This window comes from Zingiber officinale, chromosome 9A (assembly GCF_018446385.1).
Source record: "Zingiber officinale cultivar Zhangliang chromosome 9A, Zo_v1.1, whole genome shotgun sequence".
Lineage (NCBI taxonomy): Eukaryota > Viridiplantae > Streptophyta > Magnoliopsida > Zingiberales > Zingiberaceae > Zingiber > Zingiber officinale.
In genome coordinates this window covers 121,571,570-121,593,673 of record NC_056002.1, presented here as the reverse complement: position 1 = coordinate 121,593,673, position 22,104 = coordinate 121,571,570, and the positions used below count along the sequence as shown (strand labels likewise).

General features: G+C 37.3%; 2 protein-coding genes and 1 long non-coding RNA gene across 7 annotated transcripts; all 3 read right to left on the bottom strand.

Annotated features, from left to right (window-relative positions):
* Positions 1-2,367: 2,367 nt before the first annotated feature.
* On the bottom strand, positions 2,368-4,498 carry LOC122019909. The gene is made up of 2 exons (XR_006122067.1): positions 3,963-4,498; positions 2,368-2,743 (listed from the first exon to the last, which is right to left on the bottom strand). It is a non-coding gene; the product is annotated as an uncharacterized LOC122019909 (long non-coding RNA).
* Positions 4,499-4,581: 83 nt separating this feature from the next.
* LOC122019908 (casein kinase II subunit beta-1-like) lies at positions 4,582-9,899 on the bottom strand. Of its 3 annotated transcripts, XM_042577527.1 has the most exons (6): positions 9,312-9,899; positions 6,650-6,724; positions 6,521-6,550; positions 6,265-6,371; positions 5,980-6,145; positions 4,582-5,099 (listed from the first exon to the last, which is right to left on the bottom strand). In XM_042577527.1, the coding sequence occupies exons 1-6, from the start codon at positions 9,517-9,519 to the stop codon at positions 4,963-4,965; spliced, it is 723 nt and encodes a 240-aa protein (XP_042433461.1). In that variant the 5' UTR covers positions 9,520-9,899; the 3' UTR covers positions 4,582-4,962. The 3 variants fall into 3 exon arrangements, with proteins under 3 accessions (XP_042433461.1, XP_042433460.1, XP_042433462.1); XM_042577526.1 differs by having other exon boundaries at positions 6,521-6,724; positions 9,312-9,890; XM_042577528.1 differs by lacking the exon at positions 9,312-9,899 and adding an exon at positions 8,850-9,083 and having other exon boundaries at positions 6,521-6,724.
* Positions 9,900-10,232: 333 nt separating this feature from the next.
* Positions 10,233-21,325, bottom strand: LOC122021991 (FHA domain-containing protein FHA2-like). 3 transcript variants are annotated; one of them, XM_042580183.1, is made up of 3 exons: positions 20,557-21,325; positions 11,416-11,573; positions 10,233-10,712 (listed from the first exon to the last, which is right to left on the bottom strand). In XM_042580183.1, the coding sequence occupies exons 1-3, from the start codon at positions 21,281-21,283 to the stop codon at positions 10,506-10,508; spliced, it is 1,092 nt and encodes a 363-aa protein (XP_042436117.1). In that variant the 5' UTR covers positions 21,284-21,325; the 3' UTR covers positions 10,233-10,505. The 3 variants fall into 3 exon arrangements, 2 of the variants coding, with proteins under 2 accessions (XP_042436117.1, XP_042436118.1); XM_042580184.1 differs by having other exon boundaries at positions 10,571-10,763; XR_006122742.1 differs by lacking the exons at positions 10,233-10,712; positions 11,416-11,573 and adding exons at positions 18,765-19,358; positions 19,443-20,125.
* Positions 21,326-22,104: the final 779 nt, after the last annotated feature.

Below are 22,104 nucleotides of genomic sequence, written 5' to 3'. Positions count from 1 at the left end.
TTGTGTTAGTTAGCAAAATTCTTAAATCAGATCAGTTTTCCGCACATTAAGAATAGTTAGCAATAGTATAATGTGACAATCCGGCCTTACAGCTTAGCCAGTAGAAGGTGAGTCGTTACAAGTATATTATCCGAGCCACAGGCTCGAGGGCGAACACCCCGTGTCGTTCGGCCGGGAGTATATTATCCGAGCCTAGTAAATTAAGATATGCTAAATTGATTAGCCATATCAAATCAGCAACATTCTGTTCAATCGTGAGAAATGGCTTAAGCGATCAACTTGATCGCTTAAGCTTCGAACAGAAACATTCTGTTCGAAGTAGAAATGGACCGTATGCGATTAACCTAGTCATTTACGATGTCTAATCAATTACACCAATCGATTAGAAAATCTTCCTCGTGATTTTGAGCTTAAGCGACTGATCTAATCGCTTAAGCTATGGTAATCGACTAGGCTAATCGATTACCACACCCTAACTTCCAAAACCTAAGTCTAGGGTTTCTTGCCCAACATCCGGTCAACCATGACCTGTTGGAAATTCACATTGCATAGTATCTGGTTAACCTTAACCTGCTAGGACTTTTCACCAAATTTTAAAAGTAGAATAAGCTTTAAATGAGATGCACAATAGAAAGTACCTAGGGAGCTATATGATATTCCGACAAAAGTATGAAAGTACCTAGGGAAATAAGTTATTGAATGACTTATAAAATTATTTAATATGATATTAAAAGTGAAAAAAATATCTGATCAATGGAGAGTAAGTACTCTAGTTTCCTTATATAATAATAAGAGAGACTTACAAAATTATGCAAACTATAGGGGTATTAAACTAATGAGTCATACCATAAAACTTTGGGAAAAAATAATAAAAAAAGATTAAGGAAGGAGATCACGGTGACCGAAAATCAATTTGGGTTCATGCCTGGAAGGTTGACAATAAAAGTTATATATCTTCTTAGACAACTAATTGAAAAATATTGAGATCAAAAATAAGACTACGCATGGTATTTATTGAATTAGAAAAAGCTTACGATATAGTTACAAGGAAAATTATATAAAGAATTCTAGAAAAGAGAGGTGTTAGCATAACATATATTGAACTAATTAAGAATATGTACGAGTATATAACGACCAAAGTAAAGACTTCAGACGTAGTAACTAAAGCATTTCTAATAAATATATGGTACATCATGGATCGACTCTAAGTCCCTATCTTTTTACACTAATTATGGACAAACTCACTACACATTCAAGACACAATACCATAGTGTGTGTTGTTTACAGATGATATTATTTTGATAGATGAAATATGTGAAAAAGTAAATGTCAAACTAGAATTTTGACGAAAAACACTAGAAGGGAAAAGTTTTAGACTTAATAGAATAAAGACGGAATATATAAAATTTAAGTTTAGTAATATTAGATGTAATGAGACAATTGCTAAAAATAAAAGAGAATGAGTTGCCCAGAATTGAGAGTTTTAAATATTTAAAATCATTTTTACAAAACAATGGAGGGATTGAGAGAGATATCCTACATAGAATTCAAGTATGATTGTTAAAATGAAGGAAAGCTTCGGATGTTTTATGTGATCGTAAAGTACATCTAAAATTTAAAGGAATGTTCTACAATACCAGAATTAGACCTGTTATGTTATATGGAGCTGAACGTTGGACTATAACTTTAGCACATGAGCAGAAGATAAGAGTTGCAGAGATAAAGATATTAAGGTAGATGTGTAGACATATGAGAATGGACTGAATAAGAAATTAGAATATTAGAGAGAAAGTAAGAATTATATCTATTGAGGGAAAATTCTGAAAAATATATTTAAAATAGTACAGACATATACTTAGACAATCAATAAATGCTCTACTTAGGCGATGTGAAACTATAGCATACACGCATATCAAATGAGGAAGAGAAAGACTAAAAAAGACTTGGTTAGCAAAATAAAACAAGATAAAAAATTTAAATATAGATAATGATATAGTAAGAGATAGAGTTTAATGACATAAAAGGATCCATATAGTCACTCCACCTAGTGAGATAAAATTTAATTGTTGTTGTTGATTCATTTATATTTTTTTTCTCATTAAGATAAGATTATCATTATTTGATCCAATGTGTGACCCAAGGTGATAACTGTCACCCAAATGGCCTTCCACGATCTATCCCAGGGCTTATAGAAGGATAGTTAATCACGATAACAATTAGCCTTCGAGGTGGAAGAAACTTATTCTTAAGGAAATAAATTTCAAAGGATTTAAACTTTAGTAATTTTACCATCCGAGTATCAGTCCAAAAAATAAAAATGATAAACTCAATTAACATCATTGATTATCTTTGAGGTGATCGGTCTGATTTCATGAAAATTTTCCATCGACCAACAAGGTCAATCAGAAAGCTCATGTAACAACTAGTCCAGAAATCCAATATCTTTTATTTACATTTCATACTTAAAAAAAAATTTTACAAATATATTATAACTGAAAATTAAAGCATGAATACTTAAATAATAATTCGAATATTTTACCGTGACACGGGGACGGGGTACATCCGAGTATCAACCTGGCGCGCCTGTGAGGGCAACCATTATTTGATCCAAAGCCACCATCTTACTAACAGCTGTCTAAAGCAAACTTGATCGTCAGCATCACTGAACGGGCTTGATGAAAGAACACATTTCAGCAAGTTTGATGAGAAGACACACGATTACTTTAGTCAACCGCTCACAAACCTAAGGAATACAAATCACCCAATGAGTCAAGTATGATTATCCAAATAAAATAAGACAAGGATCACATTAAGATGTTTTTTTCAATAAAAAAAATGAAAAAAATAAAATAGGATCATATTTACAAGAACAGATTCAACAGGAAGTAGATCTCACAAGCAAGTAGTAACATGGGGATTTCACACCACTTTTTAACACTTAGCCTTCTGATCCCCCCAATCAGACATAAAGAAGGGGAATCAGCGGGGATAAGGATAGGGTGAGCATTGGCGGAACACATCGGGAATCGCTAGATCCATGCATGGACGGAGTGAGTCACTAAGCCTCCACGGCGGGGGCGGCGGGGGCTGCGGCGGCGGTGGCTCCTGAGAGCCGTGGCGCGGGGATCGTGGTGGGGGAGAGCGGTTTGTAGCCCTGGGGGTTGGTCCTGTGGAGACGACACTTGAAGGAACCAGCGTGGGTGGCCGGAGCGCACACGCATTTCGGCGCCGCGAAGCCGGCGACGCCCTGGCTGCAGCAGGAGGAGGAGCTCGAGGACGAGCTCCGCCGCACTACTCCCCGCGGCGACGGCGCCTGGTGCTGGTGGTGTTTGGGGTGATAATCGTAACTCTCCTCCTTGATCACATAGTTCGACGCCATTTCTTCCGCTTGATTCTTGGAGCTCTCTCCTTCAGATCTGGAATAGCAAACACATTGCCCCCACGGGCGGGATCAACCGGTTATGACATGGTATTCTTGCAACATGGGTCAGGAGGTCGAAGGTCTGCGGCAGCAATTGCGATAACATCAATATCTGTCCGTGCTAAACACCTTCGACCGCCATGTCATCGCCGGGCTCATATTCATCGTGATTTACTCCCTCTCATACTCGTGGGGCAGGAGTGAGGGGGCCGCTGGGCGGCGGGACCCGCTTTTTGCAACATGGAATAGCAAACACATCGATGATCGGAACAAAATAACATTTTAAAAAATGTAAAAGAGAGAGAGAGAGAGAGTTAGAATCCGAAACAAATAAGAGATTATCAGATCGACATCCACAGATCTAAAAAACAAAAAATCTAAACAAAATATGACAGAAACGATAACGTGGGTGTGAGAGATAATGCATAGATCCATTGATAATTTGAAAGATCAGCGATAACACTCTGTCGATTGCATATTAATTCAATTCATATTTTTATTAAGGAAAAAAAAACAAAGCAAAAGAAGAGGAAAAAAAAACCTTAATGAGCCAGAGCAGCAAACTGCGTTAATCCAACGCAACGCTCCAATTTATAGAAGCGAGGCTCCAACCAATCCAGGGCAGTCCGGGCAGCCTGCACACTGCGGCGCTGCCCGCCATTCATCGTACCCTCCTGTTTAAAATATACAACCGCCGTTCGCGCAGCCACCTAGATGTTCTGTCTCGACAAAAAAAAAAAAAAAAAATTGCCCTGGATCGACACGATTACCCTTAAAACGAAAATGGGACTCAAGGGGACAGCCTCGTCCAGGTGCGTCCGGCGTAGTATGACGGTGGTGACCAACCCAAGTACCCAACGGACTTCCTTCCAGTCCAGCGGTCCGGCCTCGTAGGCACGACATAGTAGTTGATGAGGATGGAATTCAAATATTTTTAAAACAATATAAACAACTAGCTTCGAGTAGAACTTCAATGAGTTATTTTTTTTAAATGTATAGGAACTTGTTACGTACTGCATGGTGTAATCCAGACTACAGACAAAAATTCAGAGATAAAAAATAAAAGATAATTTTTGTGATAACAATTGGAGACATCGATCAGGAAATGAAAAGGAACAGGTGAGGAAAAGTTGTGCCAATGTACGCAATGATAATAATCATGCTACCCATATCTCACTCGATGCATATTAAAATGTAAGTGCCGTAAATAAGTAGAACAGACAGAAATTAGCACAGAGAAAACACGAGTAATTCTTTAAACGAACCAACAAACAGCACAACTATGGCAAGGTGAGTCTGAGACACTTGTAGGGTAAGAGACATCAGCGTTAAAAATTTAGTGTTTGCGAGGAAGCCATAAAAAGAGAGCATTCATGAACGCCCTTCCTACACAATGAATCCAACGAACTCGCCGATGAAAAGCAAATCCTGCTAGGTTACATCAATATTCGTCAAAGACAGTTACCATGAGACACTACCCTCTTCTCTGCCAATGCAAACGTGCTTGAAATCTCTACTACCAAGATTAGAAAGTGGGAGGATCATGTAGAATCCTTGTGCAATTTAAAACCAAAAACCTTTGGCACGTATTGCTGAACTGAAGCTGATGGTTTTGCTGAAGGGAATGTCATCAGAAACAGGTGAGGAAAAGTTGTGCCAATGCATGCACCGTCAATGTCTTTTCAGAATTAAAGAAATATACAATAATTTGATAAATGAGCACTCTCTTATGTATAAAACCAGAATCTAATGTTGCTTGGAAAACAAGACAGGTATATGTATTAAAAATATAAGAAAATGCAAAAAAAAAAAAATTTGAGCTTAATATGCTAAGTAATTTTCTCCTAGTACATGAAAATTGAAATATGCTATTGTACCAATTCTTGATTCAGTGTGGAGTACCAAAATGCAAATTCTACCAGATGCCACAATACACATGCAATACAATCCAGTTTGCAAACAAAATCAAGACAAAATATTTGGTAGCTTCACCATCTATATTATCTATCATCAGTAATCTCCCTACCGGATAAATCTACAAAAATAAAAAGAAATTACAGAATGCAACTATATAAAGTAGCCTATACAAAAATATATCTTATGGACCAACTTTAAGTCTTATGTCTGGTACATCCAATTCATAACCAACTTCATCATGCTATCTTGCCCTAACTTGGTACCAAAAGCGTGAGGAGTATTTTCAGTCATGTATTGTTGGATGTTTCTAGAAGCACACTGTAAGCAGTTCTTTTCTCAATCAAACAATTCTGGATTTTTTTTAAGTCCTTAAATATTTAACATAAGGAAAACATAATGTACACTTTTATGCACTTCCTCAAATCATCCCTGAAATTAACTATTTCAAGTCCATCACAAACTTGTCGAAGGAAAGCTCACAGTAAGTAAGGATGCAACAATATGGCAATTTGCTTGTGGATAGTTTTTGAAAGCCTAAATGTTAATTCTCTCATAATAGGTGGGTCAATGAATACAGAGAAGTTTTCTGTAAATTCTACCAGAAAAAAGACAAATGAAATGGAATATAAGATGAAGGATACTACTCTGGTATTTGCATCTTGGAAGATAAATATCTTCACATTTAGGGCAGTAGATCTTTACAGATCCATTGTGAGGAATATCAGATGTACCCACTGGTAAACATGGTTGTCCCTCACAAAAAAATCGTGGACAACACCCAAAATCTGCTTTTTTGTACTTCTCATGCTGCAAAATCAGATGATATTAGCACTTCCATAACAAGATTATCTATTTCACCATTGCATTGTTAATATTCACTTCTACAAGCTTTCACAAATAGATAAGAGCAAAAAAATCTATTTCACCATTGCATTTAGTCCTCTGCTGGTTACAATATAACGAGCATGTATGAGACCATAGAGTTGTTCAGCAGCAGATTCAATCTCACTATGCTCTTCACTATCAATATCACCTGAAAAATATAATAGGGACAAGGAGAACTAAATCAATTGAAGTTACCACAGCATTTACGGCGAAAAAGTATAATATCAGTATATCAATTTAAGAAGATCAATTGCAAATGGCCATATGAAAGTAACAAAACTTTGTGAAAGATCATACCACTTAGTGAGTCATTGTCCAATATCATGTCTAAGGCATAATCATAAAACGGAATTAGTCCTTGAAGGCCGCATAAGTTGAAATCATCTTGTATGTAGTCCTCATCAACTTCACAGAGTAACTCATTACCTCTCAACCCACAAAACCAGGTAATCCATGATGAATCTTCTCCTTCTGAAGTGCTAAGATCAGTTTCTTCACTCCCTGTTTCAGAGAGTTCAACACAATTACATTAGAAAACTTAAAATAGCTAATAGACGAGGACTTGCTGAACTAAGAATTCAAAGTTTGAGCTAACAAGAAAGAAATAGAAGCATCTAACCCATAATTTTTTAGAAATTATAAAAATGAAAAAAGAGAAGCACTTCATGAAGAATATTTTTGGTTTGAAAATTTCTTAGTATTCCCACATGAATCTGAAACAAGGCATCCCTTGCATTTGTTGTAACATTCTTGTGCATCCCCTTCGGATTTTGAGATCATATAGCATCTCAAGACATGAATAATTAAAATAAAAAAACAAATTTAAAATGTGGTAACTTGGAACTATATAAATAACAATGAATGAAGATACAGGGGAAAAAATCAGGTATTTGGTAAAGTGGATGGCAAAAAAAAGCTTGAGTTGGACAACAGAAGTTGCTATAACACAGCCTGCAGAATTATTGACTGCACCAAACAGAAGCAATGAGGAAAAATCAAGAGCTTGGCCAAGTTTTTCTGACACTAGTGTGACTCTTAAATTATAAACAATTAGTTCGCTACAACAATGAAATGAAAAATCAAGTTATTTTTGTACTTGGATAAGTTTTCAGGTCACAATGAGGAAATCTGGTCCTCAGGTTGACTTTGGATTCCAAATAAAATGAGCAAACTATGAGCACACTTCTATATAATATAATAAAATACATAAATATAAGGCTTAGTTGTGGTTATTGTTATAGTATATAACACACGTTCCAAGTGCCACCAACTTTGGTCAATTGTTAATCTTATAGCCCGCTTGATTGATTTGGTTATTATATAAGATATCCTCCCAATTGTTACTTATAAGAGTTCTTCTCTTGGCAGATTTAATGGTGCCGATATTAAATAAAAAATTAGTTAAACCACGTTAAAGATTTATCAATGATATTTTAGCCATCCCGTGACTTGCTTTTTGTTATTATTTCACTTTTAAAGTATCTTTTTGGATGAATCAAAGGAACAGAAAATTAGATGCTTTAATTTGAGTTCAAACAGTCTCTACTTGAGAGGCCTGATACCCAACTAGATAGAGGCAGCTTGAAATTTGAGTGGTGAGGTTGCTTCTTGATTATGGGGTGAGTAATAAATCAGTCAAATATTGACCACAATTCATTGCTACCCATGTTCCAACAAAGGGATCTACTCTATATGGCAATAAAATATGCAAGCTCCTAGACATAATTTGAAATCTTGTACTGTCCCATGGAAAATGATCGAAACATATCATTCTGATAAATTTCCGAAACTTGATATCACTCAGCACAATCAATGTCTCCTTTTGCTTTATCTTTTTCCTCCTTCAACCTCCTATATCACTGGTACCATGCATCAGAATGATGGCAAATCCCGAAGTTCCAGACAAAGATTTTAAATCTTGCTCCTAGATTCTTTAAAGCTTGAAAAATGTTACATTAACTTGATTGTTAAGCGTAATTGCATGAAAATACAACTAAATCACCCATCTCAAAAGCCAAGCTCATGTTCTTGAAATTGTTCTAATTATACAAATGGTCATATACCCATTAGTGTGTAAACCATATGCATGCACTTAGGCATATCTAGAAACCATAATAGTAATACTATGTGCTTAGGATATGGCATCAATATGCGAGAGGATATTAAACAATGGCTAATACTTAAAAGGTGAATTGGCTTTAAAAAATTGACATCATGATAGCATTAGAAAGAAAATGTGAATGGGTAGCAATCACATAGTTATGTGGAGCAGATATGAATCTGTGAATTATTTATATGTTCATCCACGTGTGCATATGAAGACCACAGAAATTGTTGCATAGACATTTGCAACATCAAAAACAGGCTCACAGAGCCCTATGGCTTTGTTACTCATCCAAACAAGTCAACATATTCTGCCATACAAAAGCCTGATAGTCAACTTTACATCCAGAAAAGAAGAGGATAAAAATGGATTTAGGACTAACCTTGAGAAGTTGTAAATTCCCAGTAGTACTGAGTTGTAGCTCTACTTATCGAATATTGCATTATATATAATTAACATTAACTAGTAGCTCTACTTGATCTCATACACTGCACTGGATAAATCACATTTAAAAGAATCTACCATGTTTATAAACCATCAGATGGAGCCATCAATTTCTGCAGGAACTGTCTCAGTTCCCATATTCTTTTTGTGCCATTACTATACACTATTATCAGAATGTTGTCTCCAGCTTCACATTTTGATTTATTCAGCAATCTAAGAGAAAGGAAAATACATGAAACAATAAGTTCTTGATAAATCTAAATTCATGGCTAACAGGTACCAACGGAATCATTTAGGATTTCATACACAGGTAAATTGATTGTCATAGGTTACCAAACCGGACCTGATGTAATAGAAATTTGGTGGGTCACTCTTTTCTATCGGATGCTAATCAAGCTAAATAACCATCAAAGACAGAATGTAATAAGAACTAATTTCAGACTTTTTCCCAATGAAATATAGTTCCCAAATCAAGAATTTTCTATTGACAAAATCTACAACCAAGAATTGGACAGAAAAAGAAGAGCAAACTAAATGCACCTAGAGTAGGCTTGTCGTTAAAATGAGCCTCCTTGCTAGGAAGCGCCGAGGTCGATGTGCTATCCAACCTCTTTTTGCTGCCAGAGATTGGCAAAGGAATCTTGGAAGAAGCCTTCGAGTTAGGCTCAAACGCTGCACTCGTTTTAGGGTTAGGGTTAGCGTTCGCTGCCCCACTTCTATCGCGAGCATTAGAACCGGTCTTCAACATCTCTAACCACCAGCGACCCTCCGCCAGCTCTTCACCGCCAATTTATCGACTTTCCCGTGTCTAACACCATCCCCACCACCAAATCTCGCGCCGTCTTAAAGTCGCGAATCCTTCCGGAACTGATCTACGATAGTGGTTATAGGAGAGGGAGGGAGGACGGTAGGAGAAGCGACCTCGCCGCCGGGATCAGCTTCTTCCGCCCGAAACCTAGGCGCGACGGGAAGGCAAAGCAGAGACGCCGCATGGGTTCGGGGGGATTATGAATGCAAAGGGAAAGGAGATGATCTAAAAATGAACGGCGGCGGATTTCACGAGGTCGAGGGGTGACCTGCAATCGAGCGCGATCAGAGAGAGTTCAGTGTGCGACCGATATAAATCCAAGGGCGTGTTCGATGAGACGGTGGTGCGCAACAAAACACGGTTCTCGCACTGTCGCAGTGGATGCGGACTATGAAAAGCTCCATAACGAATAATATCCTTCCGGTAATTATAGTTCCAAATTAAAATCTTAAATTGATTTTTTTTCTTATCTAAATGGAATTGACCTGAGAAAAATAAACAAATTCTTTTAATTATTTCATCAATGGCATCTTGATTCAACAATGGCACAAACACTTCCTCCAGCTAAAAGCAATTATCGATTCTCTGACAAAAATAATCTCTCATGTAATAGTCTATTTGGTCATTGACGAATTAACTAAAGTGAGTCAGTTCTAGTCTGCATACAGAAATAAAGCTTTCTACAAAGAGTTAACTGTTTGCCTCATCTTGCATCACTATAAATAAAATGTCCTTATAATGTCAAAAACTATTACTGAAAAAAAAATGGAATGGTAAAAACAACATAAAAGGCTGTAAAATGTTTTAAAGAATCCCCATCACTTGGGTCCCAAGAGCCATGTACAAAAAGAGATCCATGCGCCATTATGTTTTTGTTTTGGGATGCATTCGTTGAGTTGTGTCTATATGAAAATGGATGGAGTGGATCAGGAGATCAAAGAAACTAGAGAAATGAACTCTGATGCAGATCTTCCCTTGGACTTGTTGATAACAAAGTGCTGTGGATATTTTCGCAGCAGCAACAGAAGGCCATGCCAGGGTTTTCCATTGGTTTCAGTGGTTGGCCATTCCTCGGATGTGAGATATCTTCTTACCCTGCTGTGATGCCACAAATTGCCAAACTCTTCCAGCAGCTGCGATCATGTCATAAAACGACATCAAAAAGATGTGACAGGTTACGATATCTGGCAAGAAGAGATGAGTGTTCAGATGGTGTACAAACATATTTTCATCAAAACAGTTAGAAGAAGGCAAGTGATCTCTATATCAAAGACAAGAAAAAGGATATCTTTAAGAATCCTTTTCTTTTTATAGCAGACCATTTTTCCTATTTAGCACTTTCTGACATGGGTCACAACATGTATACTATGTATAGATTTGATGACAGCACTCCAACTATCTCATCCGACATGACATAATGATGCAACAACTTCATGTTCTGTGAAGTATTGTTAACGCATTATATACTTTCATCTAGCGCTGCAAATAATGGACCGAAACAAAGATTCACTGAGATCAAGTTAAGTGTATAGAATAGTAGAATTGTAGGGTGCTTGATTGCAACTTCCAAGTGGCAGACTTCTTTAAATTTGCTTCAATGGTAACCCAAGAAAATACAAAGCATGCCTTATCATTGGCTTTATTATATTAAAGAATTAACGAGGAGGACGGCAGCAATGATTAAATTCACTTTTTCTCTGCTATTTAGTGGATCAGCAATTAGATAACAGTAACTTGTGCATGCTAGAGTCTCTTCACACAGAAGAAGAATACTTTAATAATTCAAATCAAAACTTCAGAAACCAATGAATTTGATGGAAGATTCAAATATCAAACCTCCGTGTGAAGGTTCTCCACGGACACCCATTCACCAGGCCCACAAAGATCAGAGAGCACTGTCGTTACAGAAGTTATGACCTCTTTTTCTTCCAACACAAGGAGTCGCTGATTATCTGCCTCCCTATCAGCTCTTGACCTTCTCTCAGCTTTTGTATCTGATTATAATATAAGGTGATGAGATCACTGTAATATCAAAAAATAAAAAGGGACAAACGAATTATATAATATGTTTGATGCTTTATTGATAATCACCCTTTTCAAGGAAAAACTTATCTCATAAATTAATAGTATTTAACTTTAGTAAGAATTCATTTATTTTATTAAAATGCTACATGTTTAGCAATTCAAAATCATTCAAAAATTTTGTACTTTTAATGCCATCGTTAAGCTGTGTTTTAGGCAACAACCATATAAAATTACCAATGGACTGGTCATCCAATCTTAAATCCTAATGTCCTCCTCTATAAATAAAATCAGAGTATTATGAGAACAAATTCATACTATATTTAAAACATTGCTCTCTTCTACAGAAGTTTTTCACAATCTTGTTCATTATGTTGGGCAAAAAGTAAAGAGTTGATCAAGATTTCTTAGCAGCATACTAGCTTGTCAAACATTTTTGCCGGTTGCACCTCTAAGTACAAAGGCAGCAAAATCAAAATTGGAGTGCCTCTTACTCTTAGGGTGTGTTTGGTTCATGTTATCATGCATAACCTTAGTTATGTGATTACCAGATAATCACATAACCAAGGTTATGGGGAATAAAACATAACCTATTAGGTGTTTGGTTCAACTTAAGTTATGCAACCACTTAGTTTTACATTTACTAATTTACCCATTGACCATTTGAATTAATTTAATTGAATAAAAACCTTTTTGTCTCTTCTCTTCCGTGACTTCTCTTCTCCCCCTCTTCGTTGCCGCTGCTGAACAGAGCAAGGAAAAGGGGCTTCCCCTTTTTCTTCTTGTCGCCGCCGACCAGCCACGCCAGCCGTGGTTGTCGTCGCCACCCAACACTAGGGAAAGGAAAGGGCTGCCCTCTTCTAGCCCCCGGCCAAAGAAGAGCTTTCTAAAGAAGCTACTGCTCCTCCTCGACTCCGCCGACCAACTTATCAAGTTGTTGATCTCACCGACCAACGAAGAAGGCTACTGCTCCACCATGTGTAGACGACCAGCAGAGCTTGCTGCTCCGAACAAAGAAGGTTGTTGGCTAGCCTTACTTGCCGTCCAAGCCGACTGCTCCCGTCAAGGCCTATTCCGACCATAGGAGGCAGCAACCTTGCTATTGTTCCCTGTTCCCTCCGGCCGAAGAGTTGCTCTAGCCGACCTGCTACTCCCTTGCACCAACGAGAACAACAAAGGTTGCTATTCCGGACAGGGCAGCTATTTTCCTTGCTCTGTTCAGTGTTGGGTCGGACGGCCGACGCGCAGCATCGGCCAACGAGGAAGGTGGTTCTGGCAGCAGCGTCAAAGACGAATGAAAACAAAATTAATTATGTTCTATTTCGATGGCTTCGGGCAAAAAGGAGAGACGGGAGAGGATTGTGAAGGGTAATTTTGGAAAAAAAAAATGATAACCTCGGAATCGTCCAAAACCTTATATTTCGAAGGTAATGCAATTCCAAGTTGCATGCTAACTTTGCTGACATGACGGGAATCGCTTATTACCGGGAATCACTCATTATCTAAACCAAACAAGATTTGTATTGATAAGCTACCAAGGTTATCAACGACAACCCCCAACCAAACACCCCCTTAGGGGTTTTCCAGGAACTTTTACAGAATATTATTTGTTTCATCATTTGATTACATAGTAGAATATTGCCATCATTAATATTAAAGCCAACATTATATTAGATTTTTTGGTATAGTTGTTTGTAAAAAAAAAATTGTTAGATATTGTCATTGTTTTAAATATAGCATAACTTTTAACATTTTTATTAAATCTAGCACACCCTTCATATTTCTCTAATTTAGCACATCTTAGGTTTTGCGTTACAATCTAGCATCCAACATCATTCCTTTCAGTTTCAATTAAAATGTTGCTCTAGCATCGACGTAGCACATTGTCAACCCAAAAGTTGCACACTAGGCTGCTTATATAACATTGATCGGTTTAAGCAAGATCTGTCTGTATGTAAATTTTATTACATCTAGCACGACCAATATAAGTTCTATTAAATCTAGCACAATTGATATAAGGTCCTAAAAATATAATACATAGTACATGGTTGAGGTTAAATAAGGTGGGAGAGCTAAAAAAGAAGAGAAGCTAGTTGTTTTAGTGTTTTTCACATTGTGTGAAATTTTGTCATTCCTACATTGCTTGATTTGATATGTTTTTTATTATAATCTTAAACATTGTGTTAAGTCAACTGAAACTCCATAGCTATCTTATTGTCACATACCTCTAGCCATCAAAGCTTTGGAGATGGTTTCTATGGTGTCCATAAGATATGATCGTACTACTTCAACTAGATTGACGAGATGCCATGTGTGAATGGACACTAGAGGTGATATGCAGTATTCATCAAAACTTGAGACGAAAATCTGACTGATAAAACTTAAAAGACTAAAGTAGTGAAAAGGTAGAAATTAAAAGACTAAGTGTCCATTCACATAGTGTCAATCTGGCTAAAGAGATGATCTTAACAATTAGTCTCATTTGTTCATCATTGATCATGAAACTTATTGTGCACATGATTGGCTGTGGAAGAAATAAAATGTATTTGTAGTGTTTTGTTTCTTTTTTGTCTAATGTGTTTTGATCATGCCATCTTAAATCACATTAGCTATTGTGTAATAGAGTTCTATATTGCTCTTAAATATATGAGTTTGTATTTGAAATATTGTGCTACATTTTTTCAGAAACTTAAACTAATTGTGTTAATTTTAAAAACGAAGTGGCAATCTAGATCAAACTAGACCGATGCATATAGGAAGTCTAATGTGCAACTTAGTGGTTAGGAAAGTGCTATGTGGATGTCAAATATGCATTTTTCACAAAATCTAGATCGGTAGATGCTAGATGCTAACATAAACCCTAAATATTATGCAAAATTAGAAGAAGAAAAAATGAAAAGTTGTGCTAGATTTTTTAAAAGAAATAAGGGTTGTGCTAAATTTATGTATTAAACTTTTTTTAATTATTTAAATATAATTTGAATTTTATAACATTATGGTTTATGATATAATTGTTAAATGTCTTAGGATATGTGGTCTATGTTACCCTAAATTTGATAATCGGAAAATTATACAATTGTTAGATAATGATGAATTGTACATTGATATTATTTGATAAGTTATGTCAAAAAAAATCATCCTTTATTTGCAAAAAGACATTAACCTTAATTATATTATCATCATCAATAACAAGACATATCTATACCAAGGGATTAGCTACATGAATCTTATTTCACTATTAGCTTTATGCAATGTCATATCACTAAAATATATTCAAATTAAAATATTTTTATATTGACCAATGTTACTTTGGTCGACCCCACTTAGTGGGATAAAAGTTTGTTGTATTGACTAATGTACTTTAATCTCGTTGTACCCCTACAATTTTCACTCTAATAGATTTTAACTCTTCGGACTATCAAATAAATTAGTCATCTTTAAATATGTCCATACCATCTCATACTACCTCTTGCTTTATCTTCTAAAAGAGCTACACACCTAAATACACTTACAAATTAGTATTTTGTTTATCATTTGTATTAACTCCACACAAACATTTTATCATTCTCATCTTTGTTACATTAACTTTTTATAAGTCCTAGCATCCCATCCATAAAGCATGGGTTCTTGTTAATTTTTGATTAAATTTATATTCTTGAATTTGCTTCAAACTACTGCAGAAAAATAACTCTTTTTTCTTCTTATGTTCATGGGTGCCTTTAAACACCATAGAGATGAACCTCTCTTATGTCTAAACATAAAGCTGTTGTCAGCTTCATGTATTGGTAAATTCCAAATAAAATTTCCACTTGCCACCCTAGATCGCAAGCTCCTTCCAAATCATTTGTTCCTGATGAGAATCCTATTGAAATGTTCAATGAAAACTCTACGTGAAAAGTATTCAGAAACTAGCCATCCTATTTATAAAACTTCCAAAAGATTGACTTTCAATGCAAGCATCACATTTGTATCAATGATATTTTCATTAATACAATGGCATTGAAAAGTTTAATGCTTCTTTTCTTAAGTGTTGCATGGGAGATGATAAACCATTACCTATCTATCAATGAACAATTTCATGAATTCTAAGAAATTACTAGAAAAGTCCAAATAAATGACACTAATTTTCCAAAAAAAAAATAAATTGCAATGTCATAGATATACTATTCCTTCTCAGGCTGGTGTGGTTTAAGGCTTCCTTCATAAACAAGAAATAACATTTTCCCAAGGCCTCAACTCGATAAGAACACACAAGCAACATAAAGGCAAAAAAGTGCTAGAAATCTGGTAAAGGTTAACCTAGTACAAAAACAAAAAAAATCCAAAACCAACGACAACAAAAACCAGAAAGTCTCATCAAAACAATAATCCTAATACCAAGTCCTAAAGGCAAAAAAATTCAAGCTCAAGTCTGATGTAAATACAAGAAACAGACATCCTTCTGTGATAATTTCAGGAAAATAAATCATAAAGGCCAGCCCGATGTACGAAGCTCCCGCCATGCGGGGTCCCGGGGAAAGATCCATTGTACGCAACCTTACCCTGCTTTTTGCAAGAGGTTGTTTCCAGGATTCGAACCCGTGACCTTTTGGTCACATGGCAACAACTTTACCGTTGCGCCAAAGCTCCCCTTCCTCAACCTCAACCTTATCTCCACCTAACCACCCCTTCTAGTTGAGAATGGTCGTTTGAAAGAGGAAATTATAATTCAAACATGTTTAAGTCATCCTGTTTTTCAATGTTGCAACATATTTATGAAAACCCAAAATAGAGATCAACCTAGCCAAGCTCTAGGTCACTAGTCCACTAATTGAATTAGTGGAACAATTAGTTAAACCACATGTCAATACAAGAATTGATCCAGTCAAGTTCACTGGTCAGACCAACCAAGATTAATTGATCGATTGCATATTTACTATGCAGGAACTTTTACATATATACTTATAAAGTTTAGAAAATTAAATATTTCTCATAGTAAAAATGAAAATTTTCTATATTGCTATATATTTTGACTTATCATAAATACTATTCAAATATTTTGGATAACTATGGTAATGATAAATAATAATATGGAAAAAAATACTATCACAATAATTCAACTAAAATTAAAAATATTAAAATAAATATCAATTACAATAAATATGATATTGTCAGATTATCAAGAATGACAAACTAAAAAAAGCTGCATACCATTTATAAGTCTAAAATTTATCCAAGGAAAAGGATAAATTGCTCATTTACATCTTCCTTGAAGAAAGAGCATTTTGAACCTTCAGCTAATCTCTGTCGAAAATGAGCTAGTTTTTAAAGACTTGGTCTGTTCAATCAACTCTTCACAAAAGTAACAAAGCCAATGGATTCAATATTTGTTTCATTCCCAGTCAGTGAGTAAACTGGAACTGACGGAGGTTGTAATTCAAACTATTTTGTTCCAAATGGATGGACTTAGTCAATTTTCATGATTATGGTCTCACGACACAAGTGATGTGTAATTCTAGATGATGGCACTACAAAGCAAGATAAGATATGGGAAAATCTCTACTTTGAATGATACATCTTTTGTGTCAAGAAATCTTAAAATATTAGTTACAGAGTCTCTCTCAGTTCAAAAGGATATTAAAAATTTAAGTGTGTCATAGGATCCAATGAAGGTAGTTATAATCAAAGGAAAGTAGTGTAATGAATCAAATGATACTATAACTGTTGTTTTACTTCCATAAATGTGTTGCAATTGTGGCATGAGCGGCTATGACATGTAATGACAGAATTAGGCAAATGATGAAATTAAATTTGATACCTCAGTTAAATTCTAGTTTGTTATCTGAATGTGAAGTTTGTGTTGAAGCAAAATATTAAAATTTCATGTAATCTGTGGTGAGAAACTCTTAAGTTTGTATATAGTCCAAAAACATGTCTGTGACTCTATAAAATTCTATAAACAAATGGTAATCATTACTTTGTCACTGTTTTTGTTTATTGATAGTTGTACTAAATTCCGTTATTCAGATCTTCTAGCATCTTCTTAAGATGAAGTTTTAGATCAATTCGTTGTTTATTAAGTTCGGACAAAAACTCAATTAGATTGAAAAGTAAAAAATTCTCTACTTTATTATCAGTTTTTGTCAAAATTATGGTATTGTACATGCGGTTACTGCACCATACTCTCAATCCAAAATGTGGAATAAAGTAAAATAGAACTCACAGACATGGTAATGTCATGCTACTTTGTTGCCTTATTCAAAGCTTGTGGAATGGAAGTATTCCTTCATGTTTCAGTCTCAATCATGCAACTTTTAAAAGTAGCAATCAGACCCCTTACGAATTGTCAAAAGCTAGATCCCCTAAGTTCATTTCTTTCTAAAGGCATACTTTTGTGTGGTATTTTATCCATTCAAAGTCTAAAAGATACTCAACTTCATGACGGTTTGTCACAAGGCATACGATTCAAGGTTTTAAAGATACCATTAGAACCCCATCAAATAAAATAGCAATTTTTCACAGTCCATATCAGGTGCCTGGACTTCTCAAATATGCTATTCTGTCTATCTCACTCAAGACTGATTAATCTTCAACAAGAAGGAGCTTTTCTTTATAGCTTCTCGGATCTGCTATAATTCAAGCCTCTCTACATCTTCATTGTGAAGGCCTTGTGATCAGAGTTTCCCAATGCATTCCACTTATAGTTTGATGTCCTCTAGTAGAATGGGCCCTCTTTGCCAACTTGATATGATTTATCATGATCCTAAAAATGTCCACATAATGTCATGGCTCGTATGGAGCTCTCCAATGCCCCCAGGGCAGGGTTAAGTTGGTTAGTACAGAGCAAAGTTGCTACTATAGGGCAAGGGTTCGAATCTCGGCAAAGCCGAGAAAAAAAAACCCTCCCCGCACTGGCCAACTATAACTTTCCGATTTACCTCCTCACAAATGGTCGTGGGGCGGACCATATTGTTGGTCCCTTGGAGGCTAGCAAAAGGGGGATGAATTGCATGTATAACAATTACAAACTTTTCTCGACTTCGAACTCTAATTAGTAGCACAGTTATAAGAACAAATTAAATGAACAACTTAAAAAAAAAAAAAAAAGAGGCAAAAGAGTTACTTGGTTACAACCTAGATGGTTATTAATCCAAGATAAAAGAAAGCACTAAAAATCTCCTTTGTTGAAGACGGAGAAGCCTCTTACACTCTTTGAATGTTCAGGAATAAGCTAGGAAATGAATACTTGAGTTATTGAATATTTCCTACGTCCAGGGGGTCCTTTTATAGCTCCTGGATATCTGAGGCTAGAAGGTGCCTCCAACGAGGCAAGGGAAGATAAGACTTTATCTTTGCTAACGGTTACATTTTGCCCAATCTAAGGCGCCTTCAAAGGGTTAAAGCCGCCTTCCATGGGTGGTTGAAAGCGCCTTTAACCCTGTTGAAGGTGTCTTCCCACAAAAAGGTGCGGAGGCGCCTCCAACCACATTGAGGGCGCCTCCAGCAGCTCCGCAGCTCCGTGTTGGCTCTTTCGTTGCTCCGATCGCCTGGTGATGTCGTCCATCCGGAATTGGGCTCACCCGGACCCATCTTCCGGCCTTCTCCTCGAGCAGACTTCCTCCCCGGCTTCTCGTCCCTCTAACGTCGCACACGTCCTTCTCGTCCACCGGTGTACTCTTCCGTAGCATCTCGGCTCTCGGATACACCGAGCCGCTCTTGCCTGTGTCATCCTTCTCACTAGCTGCGTCTTTCACTCAACTTCTTGTGTTTCTCAGCTCCTGCACACTTAGACACAAGGATCAAATACAACAGGACCTAACTGAACTTGGTTGACCACATCAAAACAACCATGGGGTACTAACACATATGAGGTCGCTGGGGTGGTGGATTCCACCTTTTGCTACCATCGTATGGAGCTCTCCAAACCAGGATTACTACCAAAGATCTGCTTTGCAAAGGGTTTGAGAGATTTGAACTCAAGTTGAATTATATCTTGTGCCACCTAGTTGAGGAGTCGAACTTACTGCTCTTCTTCAATTATGTGTTTGCTGGTTGACTTCAGATCCTTTCCATTTGACAAGGAGATGGTAGGGGAGGCCTCATTGAAGAAATGGAAAAGTGTTGCTAGTCTCCTAGACTGAGAGCCTTAAGGGTATTCAATACTTCTTGTGCAAGCATGGCTTTATACCATCTGGACAGCTAGAAATGACTCCCTGTTTCATTTAAAACAACCAGGCTATTTTGAACTGTGCCAATGCTAGCTCCATCTGTTGCACCTATCTGTTTCTTGGATTCCTCCAGGATTCTTCAAGCAGTTCTCTTGAGCCTTTAAGCAGCTGAATAATTGGGTTGCTTGTCAATTGAACCGACATCGTGTTCAGTTTTGCACTGCTGCAATTTTCTGGCAGAGTGTGCATGTTACGGCATTGCATCTTCAGCGTGCACTCTTGGGCTGGGTTTTGTGGTTCTACAGCACTGTCACGTTTTCCTGGAGCCCCCGAGCTCTTGAAAGTAGATCTCAAAACGCCATTTAGCTGGTCATCTCCTGCCCAGGCAACTAGCATTAACTTCCAAGCTTCTAGGCTAGATTTCAGACTTGTGCTCACTCTTCTACATTTTCACTCGGTGTTCTGCAAGCTTACTTATTCACTTGCTACTATTACTTAATGCTTTTCCCCGGTGAACAATTTGGTTCTCTCTCCTTCGTTTCCAAAAAAGAAAGAAACGAAATGTACGAATTAACATGCATTAATCTTAAGATTTCATAATGCCAAAATACAGAAAACAAGTCAATGCTCCACAAGTTAAAAATGCACTTCCTACAATATACAGGTCTAAAAAAACTTACATTTTTTTTTCAATTTTCTAAGGGAAAATTCAACCTCAATTTAATATAGACCTTCATAGTCGTTACTGATGCAAGAAAATAACTGACATAAAATAAGCGTTTTGTTGGAGGATGTGTAAGAGAAGTACCTGGACGACGCGATGGCTTTTCGTTGCTTGTCCTACGATGAGCTTCCTCCGGTTCATCCTCTGAAAATCCTCTCAGTCGCTTTCCATCATTGCGAACAATCGATTCCCTAACATCATCCTCCTCTTCCGCTTCCTCTTCCTCTTCCTCCTCCTCCTCCTCCTCCTCCTCCTCCTCATTTGCATCGTCGTCATCGTAGCTGCCATCTTCATCGTTAAGCACGGGAATCCCACCTCCACGAGGATCCACGAGGTCCGCGCACCCCGCGAGAGCGGCCCCTGACAGCTGGCGAGTAACGGGAGCAGTTTCACCGCCAAATAGGGATCGGGTAGGAAGGAGAAAGTAAAACTGTTTTTCCCCCATCTGGAGGAGATCTTGGGAATCGAGCTTGACGGGCGGCGTGCCGGGGATGTAGAGGACGCCCTCGACCAAGCACCCATTCTTACCCAGGACCTCGAGGGCGAAGCGGCGGCGGATAAAGTCGTAGAAAATGCGGGCATGGTGGCGGGATATGTTCATGCCGCCGCCGAGTGAGGCGAGATCGACGTCCACCTCCGACGTCTTGCTGTTGCGACCCAGAATGATGGAGTAGGTCTGCATGTAGTACTCGAAGTCCTCGCCCTGGAGCTTGGCGAATCCCACCTCCGCGTTCACCGACTGGGAAGAGGCGGCTCCTCCGTCGTCATCCACGCCGCGGACGGCGGCGTCCTTCTTCCGGCCCTTCGCCATGGCTATTGGTCGGTTCGGTGGTTTTGCGCGAGAACGGGTGCGGGGCCCGAGGGTACGGATCGGTGCCGCCTTTAATTAAATAGCCGGGATTGACAGATTGGGCCTAATTATTAAATTGGGCCTTTGAGAAAGCCGGCCTCGCATCTATACTTCATTGACGTTTCTTTTTTTTTAATTCAGGAATTATGTTCTCAGAACCCCGCAAAAATTTTTAACCAATCACTAGTACAAATAAATCGTGATGGATATCCCAACATGGTGAATGTTTCGAACACCACAAATGTACGAGGTGTAGCATCTAAAAACTATGAATCATAAACTAAATATATAAATAACTCATAGTGATCTTTTCATCCAAAGCCGGTCCTTGTTATTTAAAGATACCGGGCGAAATTATAAATTATGCTCCAATTTTAAAGAAAAATTCTCTACCTAACAAAGAAATCTTATGAAAAGCATATACGATCCACGATGCGATACTCTATGTAAGTATAAGTAGCTTACATTTAAATAAAATGACTGAAAATCAAGAACACCCACGAAGGATATATAAATCCAAATCGAAAGAACAAATGAAGAACATAAATCATCATCAAATCAAGCCAAATCTATGAATCTCTGAATCTTAAATAATGCATCAACCAAACTGATTCTTGATTTGATACTCAAGTAACTAAATTGTCAACATAAATTGAATCATCAAATTAGCCTAAAATCTATTAATTGAAAACATTGCATCCCCAACATAGCTTTCAGACATACCCCTTGATCTTTAGATTTTCCATCGAATCCTTGACTATTTGTCCATGAAGATGAACTGC

Excerpts from the sequence above, each read along its gene's own strand:
- LOC122019908 (XM_042577526.1), bottom strand. The coding sequence starts at position 9,519 with ATGTTGAAGACCGGTTCTAATGCTCGCGATAGAAGTGGGGCAGCGAAC. Across the intron at positions 6,372-6,520 it reads GGACAATGACTCACTAAGTG|GTGATATTGATAGTGAAGAG; the intron begins GTATGATCTTTC and ends TATATTTTTCAG. Across the intron at positions 5,100-5,979 it reads AAGATGCAAATACCAGAGTA|ACATTGACGGTGCATGCATT; the intron begins GTATCCTTCATC and ends AATTCTGAAAAG.
- LOC122021991 (XM_042580183.1), bottom strand. The coding sequence starts at position 21,283 with ATGGCGAAGGGCCGGAAGAAGGACGCCGCCGTCCGCGGCGTGGATGAC. Across the intron at positions 11,574-20,556 it reads AAAGCCATCGCGTCGTCCAG|ATACAAAAGCTGAGAGAAGG; the intron begins GTACTTCTCTTA and ends TATTATAATCAG. Across the intron at positions 10,713-11,415 it reads TGGAGAACCTTCACACGGAG|CTGCTGGAAGAGTTTGGCAA; the intron begins GTTTGATATTTG and ends ACATGATCGCAG.